We start from the raw sequence: 18654 nt of genomic DNA, 5'->3' as shown, positions 1-18654 counted from the left end.
TAGAATTGCACATTTGGAAAACAAAAAAATACCCATTTAAAATAACTTGCACATGGAAGAGTTCATAAGATTTTAGGATTTTCAAAAGCAGACTTACGTATAACAAATTTGAAAACTCTCTCAGAGGGAGCATGAGTAATCGTTAAAACTTCCTAGGTAGAGGGACGTTTTCTGCGATTTCTCATTTCTGGCATGCCTGGCAGACCCCACAGAATGGCACTAAGGCTACTGACATTTAAGCCTGGGACCCTGAGAGTGTGGAATTGCCTCTTTCAGCAAACTGGCCATTGATACCTGTGCAGGCAATTAAGGTCATATCCAAGAGAATAGTTATTTTTCTTCCTTCCCTGGTCACAGCTCTCAGCAAAGTGAGTTTCCTCCTGGGCCAAGCTAATAAAGAGTTAGAGGATAGGAGGGCTCTAGTCCCTGAGTCTCAGAAGAAGACTTGTCAGCATTTTCTGGGTTTGAAGAAGGAAAAGAAGAAAAATAAATAGTTCGTCTTATTATTGCTACTTCCAACTTCATATCCTTAGGAATTTCTAAGACTCACTAAAGAAACTCTCTGCTAAAATAGGAAATCCTTAAGTCTTCAGTAAAAATCTCAAAAAATGGCCTTTTGTTTAGGCCAATAGTGAATATGGGGACCATCTATTACATAAACAATTAGAGAATTAAAATAAATGTAACAATTCTGAATATGCAACAAAAACAGGATGCCACCTGCAGCCTTACTGTTCAAAATGTTTCCTTAAGGTGGGTAATGTTGGTATAGCACATAGCTTGGCTCAAGGAACAAGGCTTCCCTTCACTTTTGAAGAGAAAACATATTTGAAATTAAAAAAAAATGAAATGTGTATATACAGACAGCTAGAAAAGATTTTAAAAATTGAAAACATTATATTTTGATGCAAGCCCTTTCCTCTGGAAACATCTCAGGTAATATCTAGCAGGGGAGAAGAGGGTCACGGATGGATGGTTCTGCCCTTTGAATGGCCAATGACCTTGTGATTGATCGACTGGATGAAGACTCTAGCATTTCTACATGATCTTATTTTCCCTCTAGTCCATTGTTATTTATGGTTTGATAGACTAATGGGGCATTTTCTTTTCTCCCTTCTTCTGGCTGCCTGGTAGGTTATGGATAGGGAAAGAGAAAGAAACCAATATTTGGATTAGCCCAATTTCTTTTTTTTTTTCTTTTCTTGAGAGAGAGCAAAGAGGGGAAGGGGCAGAGGAAGAGAGAGAGAGAGAGAGAGAGAGAGAGAGAGAGAGAGAGAGAGAGTATCTGAAGCAGGCTCCACATACAGCCTGACACAGGGCTTCATCCCATCACCATGGGATCATGACCTGAGACAAAATCAAGAGTCGGGGGCTCTCAACCAACTGGCCCACCTAGGTGTCCAAGGATTAGCCCAATTTATAACACAAGGAGAGAGGCCATGTCAGGCCTGCATTTTAAAGCACACTTTCCCATCCCTCGCACTATATTAAATGCCAGCAACCAATCCAAGTCAGATAAATTTTAATTCCAAAGAAGTTTTGAAGCAGCAAAATATATTTGAAACTACATGGGGATATGGAATAATATACTGCATGCGCTACCTTGAGCAGGTTAATTTCACAAGGACTTGGACACTGTGAAATAGGGTTACCTGCATTTAACTCATTAAATTGTTGAGAATTTCAGTTAAAAAAATAAATAGAAAAAAGCCTAGTAGGTGCTTATATAGCAATAAATGAGGAAAGTCATTAAAAATGTGCTATAAATGGTTCTCTAGCACTATCTTCTCAATTCATTCAGTAGGGGGTCAGTTTTCCCTCGTGGGAACATGCATTTGATTTTAGAGTGAGTATTGATTGGAAAGAGAATTCAGTTAAAATCAAGTTTCTTACAAGATCTTGTTCTACATATCAAGAGATACTAATGAGAAACATTTTAGAAAAGCTTAATAGCATGGTTAAGAAACAAATAACATTGTTTCTTAAAATTTCAGGGTTTTAGGCAAGTCTTCTTTAGTCTTTTTGCCAATTTAAGACTCTCTATTTTTTTTTTCTGAGGCAGTAGTGGAATAATATAGCATTACACAAGGCAGAACTGACAAGATATTTGTGATTTTTAGACTTACAGCTTGTCTACATATTACAGAAAAACTTCATGAAAATAGTCATGAGTTCCACAGTTGCAAAAGATAAATCGCTTGGTAAGTTTCCAAGATTCACACAATGTGTATTTTGAGATTACAAATGTCTGGTTAATGCTTACTCGCAGTTTAGTGATAAGAAGTATGGTGGTCAGGGGTCTCTTAAATGCAACCAACCTGGAAATTATGGTGTTAATAAATGCCTGAATAAGTTAGTGGTTACATTATGCTGCCTTTCTATTTTTCCTTTATCTTTGGCTTTTAATTTTTCATTAGTTATTGTACTCCAAGATATGCAAGAGAGGATTTGGAACTCAAAGAGTAACATTTAACTTTGAGGAGCTAAAAACAATGTTCAGAGGACAGAATTAAGAGAAATGGAGAAAATAATAAAATATAATAATTTGTTAATGTTTATTTATTATTTTTGAGAGAATGCAAGTGGAGGAGAGGCAGTGAGAGAGGGGAAGAGAGGATCCAAAGTGGGCTCCATGCTGACAGCAGCCAGCCCAATGTGGGCTTGAACTCATGAACTGTGAGATCATGACTGAGCCGAAATCATATGTTCAACCGAGCCACCCAGGCACCCCAATAAAAAATAATAATTGAATAGCCTCTATTTCTTTAATATTCTCCTATCTGTTAGACAGCTAGAAATGAAGTGAAGTTAGTCAATTAGTGCTTTTTGGGTAGTACTATGAATTAATTCTCTATATACATGGGAAATGATCAGTCATCCATTTTCATTATTAAAAAACATCCAACTTAAGGAAAATAACTTGTAATGAGAAATCATATGATTTAAAGCAGCAGAGGAATCACCGTGAGTCCTTACTCTACAATGAATATACCAGATCACAATGCCAAGCATGACTGCTAAGCATTTCTTGCTGCAATTCTTCATATTTGAAATAGATACGAAAATATGCAGCTCATACTAATGGAATGGGGAATGCATGTTAGCTAAGTGGCCACTAGGCATGTTAACAAATGTACTCTTAAGTTCTACTTGGGCATGAAAGATTGCTTCTCTCCTCTCTCTCCACTGACTTTTAAAATTGCCAATGCAAAGAACTTCTAAATGCCGCTTAAACCTTCCTGCTCTGGGAACTGTATAACTGAGACTTTTAAATAAGATGTTTAACTTGTAATCTTTGTTCAAAGTGTTTGCCATAATGGTGACTCACAACATTATTGATGGTATTATTTTTCAAAATGGTAAACATAGGGTTATATATCTGGGGGAAAGCTCTGGACTATATGTTTATTAGAAATCTCTCAGACCCATGTAAAATGGTGATGAATTAGCTGATGACAGCAATGAAACCCTTGTAGTGATTTGTAAAGTCGAAATTATTATATAGAAAAGAAGAAAGAAAGAGAGTATAGTACAGCCCAAAATGATGTAGCAATTCTTAACTTGAAAGCTCTTATTATGAATGTGCAACTTACTCTGGACACAAAGATTAACAATGACTCATGTTGCAAAAATGCGGGCTTATCTCAGAGGGCACTAGCAAGGAATAAGTAATCAGGAATGCAAAATACTTAGCAAATCTGAAGAGTTCCACAATTCTTCATAAAAATGCTCTGATGCTTGGGATGAGAATTGCAATTTATTACTTTGATTACTAATAATATTAACTCTGGCAAAGTTGATGCACTTTTCAATTAAATAACAGTTATTTAGACAAATGTTCAAGTCAGATGGTAAAATCTGCTCTTAATTTAATGAGGCACTTTAAAGGAAATTCATGAAGTCTTAACCCTTAACCTAAAGACACTATGAGGCCGAGTGTCCAGAATTTATTTATCCATGATTTTAATTTTCGGTCACCATGATAATAGCCAATGAAGTAACAATAAAAAAAAAATCCTACACACATAATTTTTTTATTCATGGAAAAAAAATGGGGTCTAATGAGATCCTGGCAATTAGAATAGGATGATTAAAAACATTGGGGGAGCTCCAAAAATTCAGCATTTATTTTGTCATAATGTAGAGAACTGCCGTTTATTTTTCAGCTCAGTTCCAGGATACAGAGAAATTTCATTTTTATTCTTTTAAGAAATAAAATTACATTGGAATGCATCAGAAATCTGAAGTAAATAAAAGGGAAATACTCCAGAGTCCAAGCTATTAGGTTTGTGAATACTTTATAGGGGATTATAAAGGGAGAATAGGATTTTGACCATCAAGAAACCTCTACAGATAGAAGAATTTTTTATTAGATATTGTCTCTGAGCAACAGTTTGCATTTCCTTTCACGCACAGGGAACAGGTGATCTTCTAAATTTTCCATAGAAACCACAGGCACAAACCCACATAAAGTGTTGGCAGGTAAAATGTACACTGACAAAAAGAATACATTTGTTACCAAGTGATAGTGGGACTGCTCAAGACTGAGGAGTGAGGTGCCAATATCAAAAGGGACTGTGCCCCTACGTGAGAGTGAACGAGTACAACTATAATACATACCAGGAACATACATGATGAAAACAAACCAAAAAACCAAAACCAAACCAAACAAAAACAAAAACAAAAACAAAAACAAATCCCAAACCATGGAAAAAGTAAGGCATGGTGATAGACAATAAGACCTAGTAATTAAGCACGAAGATGCTAAAACAGCTCTGTCTTAAACCAAATACAATTCCAGCCCTTACAAACTGTAACCTTAAGCAAGTAATTTAAAACTATTCTCTGCCTTAATTCTTTCAAATGTGAAATATGAATAATAATAGTATTTGCTTCAGAGATGAGCTGCAGGATCAAAACAGAACTAAATACAGGCTTATATTATGTGACATTAAAGATTTCTAAGCTATTGCCTCTCTTTGATGGCAGCTCCATTTGAATATTGCTTCACCGAAATTGCTTTCTTTACAAGGTAACATCATGGGTCTTAGTTAAGACTGCTTTTTCTTTTCATTTTCTTTTAACTAACCTGAGTTGTTGAAAGGGGTTATATCAGACATCAAGAAAATACAAAACTAAGTCCAAAGTGGCCACTAGCTGTACCCACCCCCCTTGCAAAAATCAATTTCCTCATGTATGAAACCAATGGTATGCGACAGAATCACTAATGAAACTAAAAACGCAAAACTCTAGAACCCCATCTCTGCCCTTCCACATCTGAATCTGGGGCCAAGGCTGGGGTGATGAGGAGTATTAGGCATGTGTGTATGTGAAGAATCTTCATTGGTTAATCAGATTTTCATTATAAACCACTATTAGATCATTTGTAAAGTTGGTTCTAACTGGATTATTTTATGAGTAATAATTTTTAACCTAAATAATTTTTTAAGTAGTCTTGGTACTTTGTCTAATTTTCTTTTTAAATTACAGACCAAAAAAAAAATGATGTTTTTTTTTTTTTTTTTTTTTTTTTTTTTTTTTTCTGAGTTAGATCCTTTTATGGACCTAAGTGACTTAACTAGAATAGGGGAGAAGTGACAAGATAATACTATCTCACCAGCAGTTTCACTGCTGGCCAGAACTGTCACTGCAGACACCTGGCCATTCCCACAGGATGTACTAACCATTTTTTAAAATGTTCATTTATTTATTTTTGAGAGAGAGAAAGGGAGGGAGGGAGAACAAGCAGGAGACGGCCAGAGAGAGAGAGGGAGACACAGAATCTGAAGCAGGCTCCAGGCTCTGAGCTGTCAGTGCAGAGCCCAACGAGGGGCTTGAACCCATGAACCATGAGATCATGACCTGAGCCAAAGTTGGACGCTTAACCGACTAAGACACCCAGTACCCCTGTACTAAACATTTTTAATTCCTCTCTACCAACCTCAGCCAAATGGCTTAGAATGGCCGACTTTTTTGGCAGCATATGCTTTTTAATACCCGCCACCCCTGCCCCCCACACACACCAGCACTGAATTTAGACGATTGACTGAGAAAAATAAGGGGACACCTGTGAAATCACACCCCAAGCGAATTCCCCGATGCTGACAAAGCAGTCACTGTGAGCTGAAAGCAAAACACCATCAGCCTGATTTGGGGTACATGCCTTTCCTGTTACAGAAATTGTATACCCAGCTGACGTTAGCATCATTGACACACTGCATTTTCTCCCCAGGGACGTTAGTTTTTCCATAACTTACTTTGATTTCTTCATATACAGCCAGTAGACAACGCCAGCAACCAGGGCAGCGAGGAGGAGACCAACTACGATTCCCACAATTAGTTTTGCTTGGTCATTCACCTTTTCTCTGTTTTCATCTACAACAGAGAAGAAAAGTCCATGCAATTACAGACACCGCCAAGGATTTCTGAAAAGAAGTCAATCTGGCTATTATTTCTTATTAAGAATAATTAAGGCTTACTACTACTATGAGTAACATGCAAACTTGTGCTTTTAAAAGATAAAAGTTTTAGCATTCTTGCTATCTGGTCTCATTTGCTATTTTAATTCAAGTCAAAATTGTGGCAGCTAAGAAATTACTTATACAATGACACTTCATAAATCTTGAGCTGATAGTCAAGGAAGAAGAGTCGGCAGCATAGTACCTACCACTGATCTCGTCTGCCTCATCGTGCTCTGGAATACTTACTGAAATGAAAAATGTTAATATGAAATTAAAAACAAAATTTGTTGATATATGAAAGTCACCTTTACCATTATAGTATGATGTAATAATACTCAAAGATAAAATATCTATTCTACAGCTAAGGGTAGAAAAAAATTTACATTTAATAGAGCGTGAACTTCCCTACAAAGAAATTAATCTTGTTTTAAGGAGAGTCGTTAAAACTGCGAAGGTATTAATCTACCATAGAAAATTTCACAACTGACAAGCTTTAGTGTTAATCTGAAATCCGTATTAATTTCTCCACTATTTACCACCTTTTAATAGGGCTTTTTTTCCTTAAGAGAAACAAGTTGCCATATATCACAATGCAGTGTTTCTCAACTTTTCCTGCCTCGGTGGAGAATTCATTTTTATCCTCTAGTGTCAGGGACTTTTCATTAGCGATGTTCTCACAGTGGTGGGGGCAGAGGTTAGAACTAGGGATGTTTCAGAGACAAAGAGGTATCCCATGTGATGTTTGCAGAAGCCCTCCAAATGACTCTGATAGCACCATGCTCCTGGCCCATTTTAAGAATTGCTGATGTGCTGGATTATCATCTAATATTAAACTACTTAAATATTCTTCTATGTGCATGGGCCTGCATCAGAACCTCCAGTGACATTTGTTAAAATGCAGATTCCCAGACTGTCCTCATATATACTATATTGGAATTTTAGGAGGTGCTCAGTGAAATTGAAAACAACTGTATTAAATGTTCATCAAGCCACTGCAAGGTCTAGAAACCGCTATTCAATGGGTTGGAATAAAAGAGAAACTTGTGTTCAGGAAGAAAGGATAAGTTCTTTTTGTAGGTTGGGCAAATCAATACTTGCTAAATTGAATTTTGAGAAGTCAATGCACCTATTTTAGAGTTAAATTTGTTTGGTTCTTTTGTCCTGTCAATCCATCAGGCTTTTTTATATTTCAGTCATATTCTGTTAAGGACCATTATCTCTACACAATTATTTTTTCCTAGCTCCAGCTAATTCCTAGTCAGTATATCCCTATCCTGCTCATGTCACATACAGGATTCCAACTGACTGAAAAATAAAAGTCTGGAAGGTCAGTTAGCATCCTGTCCAGAACCAAGCCTCATTCCAGGCTGGTCCTGACTTAATGTTGACCAGTGATAAAAACAATGACAAAATTGAAGACGATAGATAATTTCAAATTAAGTGAAAACTGTTTTCAGAAGAAGTTGCTCAACATGTCAGATTTTTTCACTTTTCTAAGATAATTGCATTGATCTAATTTGTAGTCATGACTCAAATATCATCTTCAAAAGCATCAACTTTGGAAGCTGGATTTCATAAATTCGAGTATCGGTTTTCTATCAGTTTGCTAAATGACTAAGCATGTGGCATTCCTATTCAAAATAAAGGTGGGATAAATACCTCAAAGAATTGGAATGCAAAGTAATAGATTAAAGGGAATTAAAATTTTACCAAAATTAAAACTGTTAAAAGGTGTTTTCAGATAATCTTTGAATTATCTCTATTCGGAACACAAAACACGGATTAAAAAAGAACAACTCAGTTCTTATCCTCTGTTGCTCTTGGGAAGTATACCTGGACAAGATAAGGTCTCTGGACTGATAAAACATGAAATGGTTTAACTGTCAAGACAAGGATAGTACAAGGATGGACGCCGGGAAAAGAAAAAAGAAAAGAGCCTGTGATGATGACACCAAATGCAAAATAAATAAATAAAACTTACCATAATGCAGTACAGGAAGATGGAATTGAAGATTTTAAACTAATGAAGAATAACTTCAAATTTTCTTACTTTTTTAATGCCAGAAATGAAATACTCACTAGCAGAGACATTCAAGGAGTTTACTGTTCTCTCCAGCTGGTTTTCTGCTGTGCAAGTTAATGTAACATTCTCTTCGGGGGAAATGATAATTTTACTATAATACCTGCCATTTATATAAGGAGATTCCTCTGTCTGGAAAAGAAGAAGGAAGATGAACTTAGAAGTATAAATGGATTAAACACATGGAAAAGAGTAATACTGAGTGAGCCAGGAGAGGTGCTTTGTAGTGCTATCTGGTGTTCAAGGATATATATAAGGTCAAGGATAAAAGGCCAATTCAGGTTTATATCTGCAGCAGGGAAGGAAAGATTAGTGGATCCAAAATCAAATTTCTGTTTATTCTTCTATTCTGTTTATTCTTTTATTGTAATTATTAAATTAATTAAACTCTTTCTGTTTTTTTGAGATTCTCAGGCTAGTTAGTACTTCGGCGTGATAGTACTTGTCTCAAAATGATTAATCAGCAATGATCTAATCACTGGTTTTCTCTTAATAAATTTAAGAATTTAATTTTTATTTGTAAATTATGTCATTGTTTTTAACTTCAGGGGTTAATTCCTTTATCTTCAACATTATATCTAAGTACTTACATATGTATGATTTGCTCATGGGAAAATCAAACTATTTTTTTCTTGTTTCCTGAGCTAAATACAGAATGGGTTCTTTTTCAGTGACTGGTAAGTTCATTTGTTTTTTGTGAGGTGTTAATGAGGACAATCATTGCAATTCAATTCCTCCAAAAATAAGAGATAATTCATTTTATTTGTATTTTTTATTTTTTTAAGCAATCTCTACACCCAGCATGGGGCTTGAATTTACAAACCTGGGATCAAAAGTCATGTGCACCACTGACTGAGCCACCCAGTTGCTCCGAGACAATTCACTTTAATCTCTTTCTCAGGACTTGACTCCAAGGGCCAACTGGATTAAAGCAAATATGTACTTGGACTCTTTTCTGAGTTGTGTTATGCACACCATGTCCTACATTGTTCTTTGCTTCCTCCAACTATACTGTAAGAGCCTTGAGGTCATAGGATAGTCTCTTGCTTAGGGAGATTATCTAGTCCCTGGGACAGGAGTGGTTAGAGGCATCAGTAGTTATAAAATAATAGATTCACCATGTGACTGAGCAGGGAACAAATAAAAGATTATGGATGGATCAGCACAAATCTAGAACAAGAAAAATAACATATCACCTAGTGGGCCAGAATCAATCCTTCTCCTTGACAATGAAGAATGGCATTGTTATTTTTATCCTCATAGTAAGTTCACATGCTACTTTTCCACTTCCCACTAGTATTTCTCACATGACTTTCTCACTGAGTCTTTGCTTTTGTTTTATCTCTGTAAAATGTATTTATTCATTTCAAGGGTGGCCTTTTAAATCTTTCTATCTGTTCATCAAATATCTGTTGTGTGCTTATTTTTCTATATTCCAGTATATAAAGGTGTTTTTTTTTGCTATAATTATCACTGAATTGAACTAGAAACAAAAATAATAGAACAGAAAACAGTCATTTTTGATGCTAAAAAAAACATAGATCTGTACACTGTCAGCAATTCTGGTGTTTCTTGTTTTTTTTTTCTGAAATAAGAAAACTGAATTTCCTTAGAGTCAAAGTGTCTAGAGATATTTTGCCTTCCTCCCGTATGCTGCCTTGTGTGTCCCCATCACACCCAATCAAATCAGGAGTCATTTGCTTCAAGTATGTCCACTCCTTTGGGGACCTTCCATACTTGGAGTTATGCAAATACATATGCATCACTCACAGGTAAAAGAGCCAAAATTGACCTTGCTCTGCAAAATTATGTTGTATAAGCTGGACCAGAAACCCAACTTCCATGGCAGAGAAAGAGTGGAAATTTTAACTTAAAACTGAATGCAACTCTGCTTTATGAATGCCTTCTCGGATTTCAATTGTGTCCAAAGCTGGGAAGAAGGCAGCACAGAAGATTCAGATAATCAAATGGCACTGCTGGGTGTTCCTAAAGAGTCTTTAACTGGCTCCACTAAGAACAGGGCCATGAAAACTACCGTAGAGAAAATGGAATGAACAAGTATGCCAGTAACCCAAGCAGACTAGCAATTTAATGGGATGACAGTACTGAACCCCTAGTGACAGGTCAGATTCTATTATTATTATTATTTCTGTCAAACAGAAAATTATTGGTAGTGTCCATAAGTTATTAGCCCTTTACTATTATTAAAATGTCCTGACAAAGGTACAAATATTAAAGTTTGCTTTATGTCTACTTTTGTTCAGAAGGAAACATGCTAGAGAGACACTATCTATTTAGCCAGCCTTATTCTGGCCCTAGCCTTGGCATACACAAATTAGACCATATGTTTACAAATGGTGACTGTGTTCTTCACCACCCCCCAGGGCCCAGTTTTAAGAAGAAATATCCCTTAACGTGCATAAGTAAGCAAAGTAATGGAGGCCACTTATACTCAGATGTGTAAGTTTATGATGCAGAAAAGTGTATACCTTAATGTTTTAATCACCCAAGTTTCAGAAATTAATGACCATGGAACAGCACTCAATTTACATTCTTTTAAAAACAGATACTGACCACAACATAATGATTCTTCCCTTCTCCATGGCCCTGGGATTTAAAATTTCTCTTTGAGCCATGTTCTTTCCTTCAGAAAAATTAGGAAGTTAGCAAAAGCTTCCTCTGAGAATATACTGCAAATTTCATGCTGCTAACAAGCTAGCCTACAGTTTAGGTACTTCAGTAAAACCCCACATCATACCAAGTACAGCACATAACAAGAAGACAAATACTTGCTTGGTTTATGACGCTTCCACTGCCAGTAATTGTCCACTGTATAGCTGGCTTCGGAAAACCTTCCACATGGCAGATTATTGTTTTAGACAGTCCACTGGGATCAGTTTTCTTTGTCATTTTGATTTGAGGTTTTCCTGCAATATCATTACAATTAAAGTAAGATGTTGAACAGAGCTCTTAGGAGAAACTAGATACCAAATTCTCAAAGAAAATTTTGAATTGGTGTGCCAGTATTTATTACCTTCTACGATCAGTGTCAAGGACTCTCTTTTCTTTAGGCCTTCCACCTCCTGCAGAGCAGTTTCACAGACATAGTTTCCAGCGTCCTGATAATGGAGACTAGAAAATGATGGGCTAGATCGAAGCCTGATGTTATCCTGATTAAATAAGAAGTTAATTACTTCATATGGTCCACATGTATTTATTAGATAATCATGGAGCCTAAAATTATTCTTCTGGGTCTAAAGAAAAGGCAAGTTCCTTTTTCTTAACTTCAGATGCTTTCAGAAATAGATTTCCCTTTTCCTTTGTAGTTTTACAGATTCAGTTTTATTTCACTGTATTATTTACTGAATTTATAATTTGGAACAAATTCATACCCTTCTAAGACTCAGTTTCCCTATTATTGAAGTAGGGCAATAATCTTACCATACTGAATTGTGAGGACTTAATTATATAAGTAATAAGAACTTTCAGGAAAGTTCCCAATTAATAACAGCTACCCTTTGTAGTAAATGTAGATGAACTAGTATTGAAAGACCCTGGAGACCCACGCTATGTTATCAATAATAGGCATAAATGCTAGAAATGTCATTTTCTCAAGACGTGGGATCCATTGCAGTGCCATGACAATCATGACAAAATGCTTTTTAAAGAAACCATTAATAACAGCTTACTATCCTAATTTCTATGAACAAAGGAAATAGCATTTAATTTAAAAAATCACTTGATATACAGAAAACAATTCTATCATTACCAGTAACAGAAATTCTCCTAAGCAGAAAACTAAACACAATCTTAAAATCACGTGGTCTTTCCCCACTGTGAATTTTTCTCCACTCCTCATCAACTAATCAATGGCCAAGTAATCTTGATCAGCCCTATTGACATTAGGCATTCAATTAACAACAGTGACTGCATCTGCAGATGTAGAAACTGGTTTAGCCAAGTAAATTTAGTTTCTCTAGTCCTGTAGTAAAACAAACTATGAGTGCTCGTATGATTGCTGAGTAGTCTAGTTGCCTAGAATTTGTCTAGTCCTTTGACCATCAACGACTACAAATACATCCTATTAAATATGCAGTCTACAGAGTGACATTTTAATTATCTGAATGAACACAAGAAGAGTGAGGAGGCTAAAAGAAAATAAAATACAAAGGTGAGCTTTACAAGAAAAAAACAAGTCACAGGGGATCTAGTGTTAAAAGAGATCAAAAAGCAATACAAGGGGTGCCTGGGTGGCTCAGTTGGTTAAGCACCCGACTTTGGCTCAGGTCACGATCTCGTGGTTTGTGGATTCGAGTCCTGCGTCAGGCTCTATGCTGACAGCTCAGAGCCTGGAGCCTGCTTCGGATACTGTGTATCCCCCTCTCTCTGCCCCTCCCATGTTCATTTTCTGTCTCTCTCTCTCAATAATAAATAAATGTTTAAAAAATTTAAAAAAATCAATACAAAATAATGTATATTTTCAGCAAGGAGAAATTCTAACAATACATTTTTTTATAAAGACAATTCTTGTCAACTCCTATGTGAAATGGTTTGTATGTGTTTGTCAACACATGCACTGGATGTTTAGATATACTAGCCAATGATTTCCTGGTGGGATTATAGTTACCATCTTTCCCTCTGTTGATAACCTTGTCTCAAGTTACCAATTACCAATCCTACTATCACACTCTAAAAAGAACAGTGATTAGGTTCCCAGCAATTGCTTACATTTCAGACAATTACAAGAATATAAGCACTCACTCAGGAAATAATGACCAAGTTCCACTGTGATCGACTATGGCCCAGGGATGAAAAGAGATCCCTACCTTCAAGGAGCTGCTAATTCAATGAACTCACATTCAGACACTTAAGATCAGTTTCAGCAGAGAAGCTGAACATTGGGTGATCAGAAGCACAGCATTTACTATACCCAGTGAGGCCTGAATTGGAATCTAACTCTGTCACTTGAGACCTTTCTGATTTCTCTCACACCAGCTTCTTTATGAATAACATGAGGATATAATAAATGTCTGCATATTTCATAGGGGTCTTGTGAAAATAATGTGGCTTAAAACACACTGAAAATTGTTAAGCTCTACAGCATGTAACTGCATACATGTGTGTGTCTGTGAGCATGTGTGTATGTGTAGAATTAGTAGATACACACAAATCAATGTCCCAAGATAAAGTTCAGACAACCAATTATGGATGCCATAGTGTTGTTGAGTACCTCTAAAATTTGATTGTGACATCATTATATTATTATAATGTAGAGAAAGAGCATGAGTGTGGGTGTATAAACATATTACCCATGGATATACATATTTAGATGTCATATAAAATGCAAAAGAAGCCAAAAAGGAGTCAGTCCAAACAGTGTAACAGTACCAAGGAATCATACTTACTTTCATCCATACCACAGTTGCATTCCTACTAGCAGATATCGTGCATGACACAGGCAAGGCATCACCAATCTGCTTGGTCACTTCCCCACTTGGGTTTAAGGACAAATCCAAATCTGTGAAGCAGAAAATCTGCTTGAAATGCAAACTCCAGGAAAGGAAGATAGTCAAAATATTTTTGAGAAGAAAAGATGAAAGAAAAAAAATCCTTCTAACTGTAGTCAAAATTCAGAACTGATTTATGTGACCAAAATAACTGAACTGTAGCATAATAAGTCCAGTATTTCAAGCCAGCTTTGAGACCAGTTTGGACATGTGAATGGTCAATCTACTTGATTATGCATTTATTTGGAGTTAACATGACTGATGTTTTGACTGCATATAAGTATTCCCCTGGGGTCTATTACCTTAAGAAAAATATTTCTTAAATCACTTCTGGAAGAAACGAAAGATGATGACTAGGTAAATATTATAAAAAGAGTTGATAAGCCATGTCAGGAGAAAATCAAGTATATTTAGACAGCAGGTGATAATGTGAAAAACCATGAGGTAGTCTGTTTCTTCAGAGAGAATTGACTATAGTAGATTTTTAAAAAATGCTATTCCATTTCTCATGCAGTTGAAATTTTAAGTAAGATCAGTTGTTAGGTACATTCTTGGCAGGTATCATTTTTAAAATAGAGTATAAAAACATCTAAGTAGGCATAATCTTTCAGATGGAAAGTAATTTCTATAAAATCTTACTATCACAGTATGATCTGTATGAGGAAAATTTAATTCAATAGAACAAACATTTATTGTGCAGCTACTATGTTTCAAGCTCTGACAGGAGATACAGAAATGAATAGAAGCTTACAATTTACAATTTTTGAGGTAGAAGTAATACGCACTCAACTATGTGACTCTAATACAGCAGCAGCTCAATGAATATTTGTTGAAAAACTAAAGGAAGGGCTACAAATGGAGGTACAAGCAAAGACTTATGGGAGTGTAGAGAACAGAGCCAAACTGGGTTTCAAACCACTGATAAAGGCCTTGTATAGGAGACAGTGTCTGCTTGTGGTCCCTGACTGTTGAGAAGGGCTTTGATAAATGAAGAAACAGGGAAACTCCTGCCACATAAACAAAGGCAAAGAGCTGAGGTCGTATGGCAGCTTTAATAGTGGTGAGTAATCTACTATGAATGATTATAACACATGAAAGATAAACTATATAATTAGTAGAAGCCAGACCCTAAAGGACTGTGCTTACCTTGCTAAGAGTTGAGACTTTATTCTATGGCAGTGGGGATTTCCTATTGCACCCTGTGCTTTTCCTTGGTTTTACATGTTATACCTTAAGTTCACTGATTGTTTGTAACATCCTTTTTAATACTTGTTTTTCCTGTTAGGGTGTAAGAACTATTGGGGTGCCTCAGTGGGTTAAGTGTCCAACTCTGGATTTTGGCTCAGGTCGTGATCTGTGGTTCACAGGATCGAGCGCCGTGTCAAGCTCCGTGCTGACAGCACGGAGCCTGCTTGGGATTCTCTCTCTCTCTCTCTCTCTCTCAAAATAAATAAACTTTAAAGAGATAAAAAATACATAAAGATTGTAAGAACTGTGAAGGTAGGAGCCATTCCTTGAGTTGTTACTTGTATCCACAATGTCTGCTACATGGTAGGCTCTGAAACACAATAACTGAATGAAAGAAAGAAGCATGCTTTCGCCATTTCTCATTAATATTAAAATATGCATTGTCACAGAGAAAAGTGGAGTTTCCTCAGAAAGTTTGAGTCAATTACACTTAGATGAACATCCTATTCAGGGAGAGTTAGAAGCTTTTACTCGTTGGACAGTTAACTTGCCGGTGAGGAGATAAGAGAAGTGATTTTAAAGGATGATGATGGACTTTGGAAGTTCTGATGAGGACTCTATCTGTGAATGAATCGGCAGAGGAATAGTAGATGTTTCATCAGCAACTATGGATCTGTGGGCGGGAAGCCCTGATGACCTTCTGCAAACATGTGCAAGCGTGGCTTGCTGCCTCTCTATCCATACTCCCTTTAGTCATCTATGCAAAGGAGACAAATCTTGTTTTCAGACAACAAACAACAATCAAGGATAAATGGACCAAAAAATAGGATTTTTATGTTTTCATTTCATGTAATTCAGAGTAAAATCTTGTTTTATTTGTAGTTAAAGAGAAATACAGTCCTTAAAGCCCAATGTGATAGTCGACCTCTCAAAACCAAAAATCATTTCAATCCAATTAAGTGCAGTGAAATCCAATTAAGTTGTTACATACTTTTGTTTATTTTATTTTTTTCTTTATCACAGTTTATCATTGAGCTACAATGTGGCTGCACCCAAGTCTTTTGCCTTATCACTCTGTTATCTATCCATCCCTGCTGATCTACAAGTAACACAAATAAGGGCGCTTTCCTTTTAGGGTCTCTTAAATATAAGCTTACTATACCATCTCCAAGCACTGGATTATTGGTATTGGCCCACAGATCTCATGGACAATGATATCAGGGAGTTATTTTATAGGCAGTTCTATCTTCTGGTTATGTTCTCTCACTTCATTTCTTTTGGGGGATGGGGTGGTCATGGAACAGGCTGGATAAATGGTCCCAGGACTGACTGGTCCCCAGAGAAAAAGTAGCATTGTTGTTATCCTGAGAGGTCACTGCTTTCTTTCTAACCAGCTTCTGATGGCAGACACACTCAGATCTATACAACATAAACATGGAACAAACAGAGAAATGGCCTGGCGGTGAACATTTCTTAACAGTTTGCTGTTTTTCTAGGGTTCCCCAGGGTGTGCTCCCAACATCAGACACTCAAAGCAACCATCTGGTTACTCTCTTCCCCAGTGTATAGCTTTGTATCTCCCTCAAAGTCTTAGCTTCCATTCTATATGTTTTCCAAGCATTATAGGCAGAAAGAAAGACTTACAATCATTACCTCAGAACAATTTCAAAAGTCTCTTTTGGTTTTGAAACAAAACCCCTCGTACTCAATGGGATTATAGCAGATCATGTCTAGAGAAACTTCCTTGCAATGGATCATGTCTTGAGGTGCTACTGGGTACAAAGGACTTACTAGAAAAGTTTGGCCTATACCTCCAAGCAAGACTGACATTTGCCTAAAGCACTCTGTAAATTGCAGTGTCACTGGGGAACGGTTCAAATTAGTTCCCCATTTCCATAATGCATCAGGTGCATCAAGAATACAGACTGTCAGCAGTTTCAAAGTAAAGGACTTAAGGTGCTTTTTTGTGTGTATATTTTTTCCTATCACACTAGAGTAAATATAACTATTGGAGTATATGGAGATCAAAAGCAGGTTAACAGTTAATGAATAGGTATGTTTAGGGTGATTTTGAAGAGGTTCTATTTCCAGAAATTTTCTATCCTTCTATACACACAATAAATGGCTTTTAGTGGTCTCTACCTCTGCTGCTTCCAAAAGTTGAGTCTATAGTAACTTTATGTTGCTTGGGTTTGGGCACTAATGATATTCTGCAATAACAAATTTAAAATATATTTAATCTATACTTTTTTTCTGGGCCAAGTGCAAACACTGTGAACTTTGAGAACATCTAAGTATTTTCTTAAAATACAAAACGAGTAACTTCTTTAAGATCCCCATGAATATTTTGTTAATAGCACAAATAGAAGAGATTTAGAAAGGAGATGGAAGTTTTCCACTGCCAAAAGTTGCACTTGTTAGATCCACTCCAGATTTCAATAATGTAGTGGAAATCTGGACCAAAGCTGAGTTTGCTTTGATGCACTTAATAAGCCTATTGAAAGCACACATCATTTGAGAAAAATATAGTTGCAATTTACTTGAAAAGACAGCTAGTTAGACTATTAGAGGCCTTTAAAGTGAAGTTGGTAATGAAGAATAAGGTGACTTACAGTGAACTGTGATGGCTGTTGAAGCAATCATGCTTCTTTTGTCTATCAGGGAGCATTTGTAGTCTCCTGTTGCATTGCGCCTCACATCTGTCAACGTGTAAGTATTTGAGCTTCTTATTCCTTCAGGCTGTCCCTTTTGATAGAGGTAAAATGTCAGATGATTACACTTGGTAGCTACAATGAGATGAGTTGTATTTCTTGATGAAAATGGCATTTTCTTATGTAAGAAAAAAAGGAACGTGTTTCTATGATTGGACAAATGAGAGTAGAGTTTGTGTTATCTGATTTCTGGAAAAATAACTGAGATTTGGGTTCTAAGGAAATTGAGGAGCTCACATACATGGTATGGATGACATCTATTCCATTGATAGCATGGCTCGGATTTGAGGGTTAAGGCGTTTTTTTTTTTTTTTTTTTTAATTCTAAAACTTCATTTTATATTTATGCCTTGACTAATTCAACAAAAATATTTGAGGCAGCTTAAAGAAAACATACCACATATCCAAATAAAAAGGAGAGAAAAATAAGAAAGGAAGGAATAAAGGAAGGGAAGAAGAGGGGGGAGGGATGAAGGGAATGGGGAGAAAAAGAGAAAGATAGAGGAAAATATTTTTTTTAAAAAGTGAATAAAAGAATTAATAAACTAAGAATAGAAAGAATATAGATGAACTAAGAGCACATAGTAACAACAACAACAACAACAAAACCCATAATCATTAGATATTACTGCTAAAACCAAGACACAAATTTGTCAAATCTGTCAAATTTGGCTATTAGGATAGCCAAAGTAGAAACATAATTAGTTT

General features: G+C 36.2%; 1 protein-coding gene across 2 annotated transcripts in view; it reads right to left on the bottom strand.

Annotated features, from left to right (window-relative positions):
- ALCAM (activated leukocyte cell adhesion molecule) overlaps positions 1–18654 on the bottom strand; it is a 216051-nt gene that overhangs the window by 17187 nt on the left and 180210 nt on the right. The window contains exons 8-14 of one of the 2 annotated variants that reach the window (XM_011285971.4): positions 17849–17981; positions 13947–14059; positions 11576–11711; positions 11335–11468; positions 8541–8673; positions 6668–6706; positions 6258–6375 (exon numbers count right to left, since the gene is read on the bottom strand). In XM_011285971.4, coding sequence (XP_011284273.1) covers positions 6258–6375; positions 6668–6706; positions 8541–8673; positions 11335–11468; positions 11576–11711; positions 13947–14059; positions 17849–17981 — 806 coding nt within the window. The remainder of the gene's footprint in view (positions 1–6257; positions 6376–6667; positions 6707–8540; positions 8674–11334; positions 11469–11575; positions 11712–13946; positions 14060–17848; positions 17982–18654) is intronic. The other variant, XM_011285972.4, reaches the window with a different exon arrangement.

The sequence above is a fragment of the Felis catus genome, chromosome C2, assembly GCF_018350175.1.
Source record: "Felis catus isolate Fca126 chromosome C2, F.catus_Fca126_mat1.0, whole genome shotgun sequence".
Taxonomy (NCBI): Eukaryota; Metazoa; Chordata; class Mammalia; order Carnivora; family Felidae; genus Felis; species Felis catus.
This window is presented reverse-complemented; position numbering and strand designations above follow the sequence as displayed.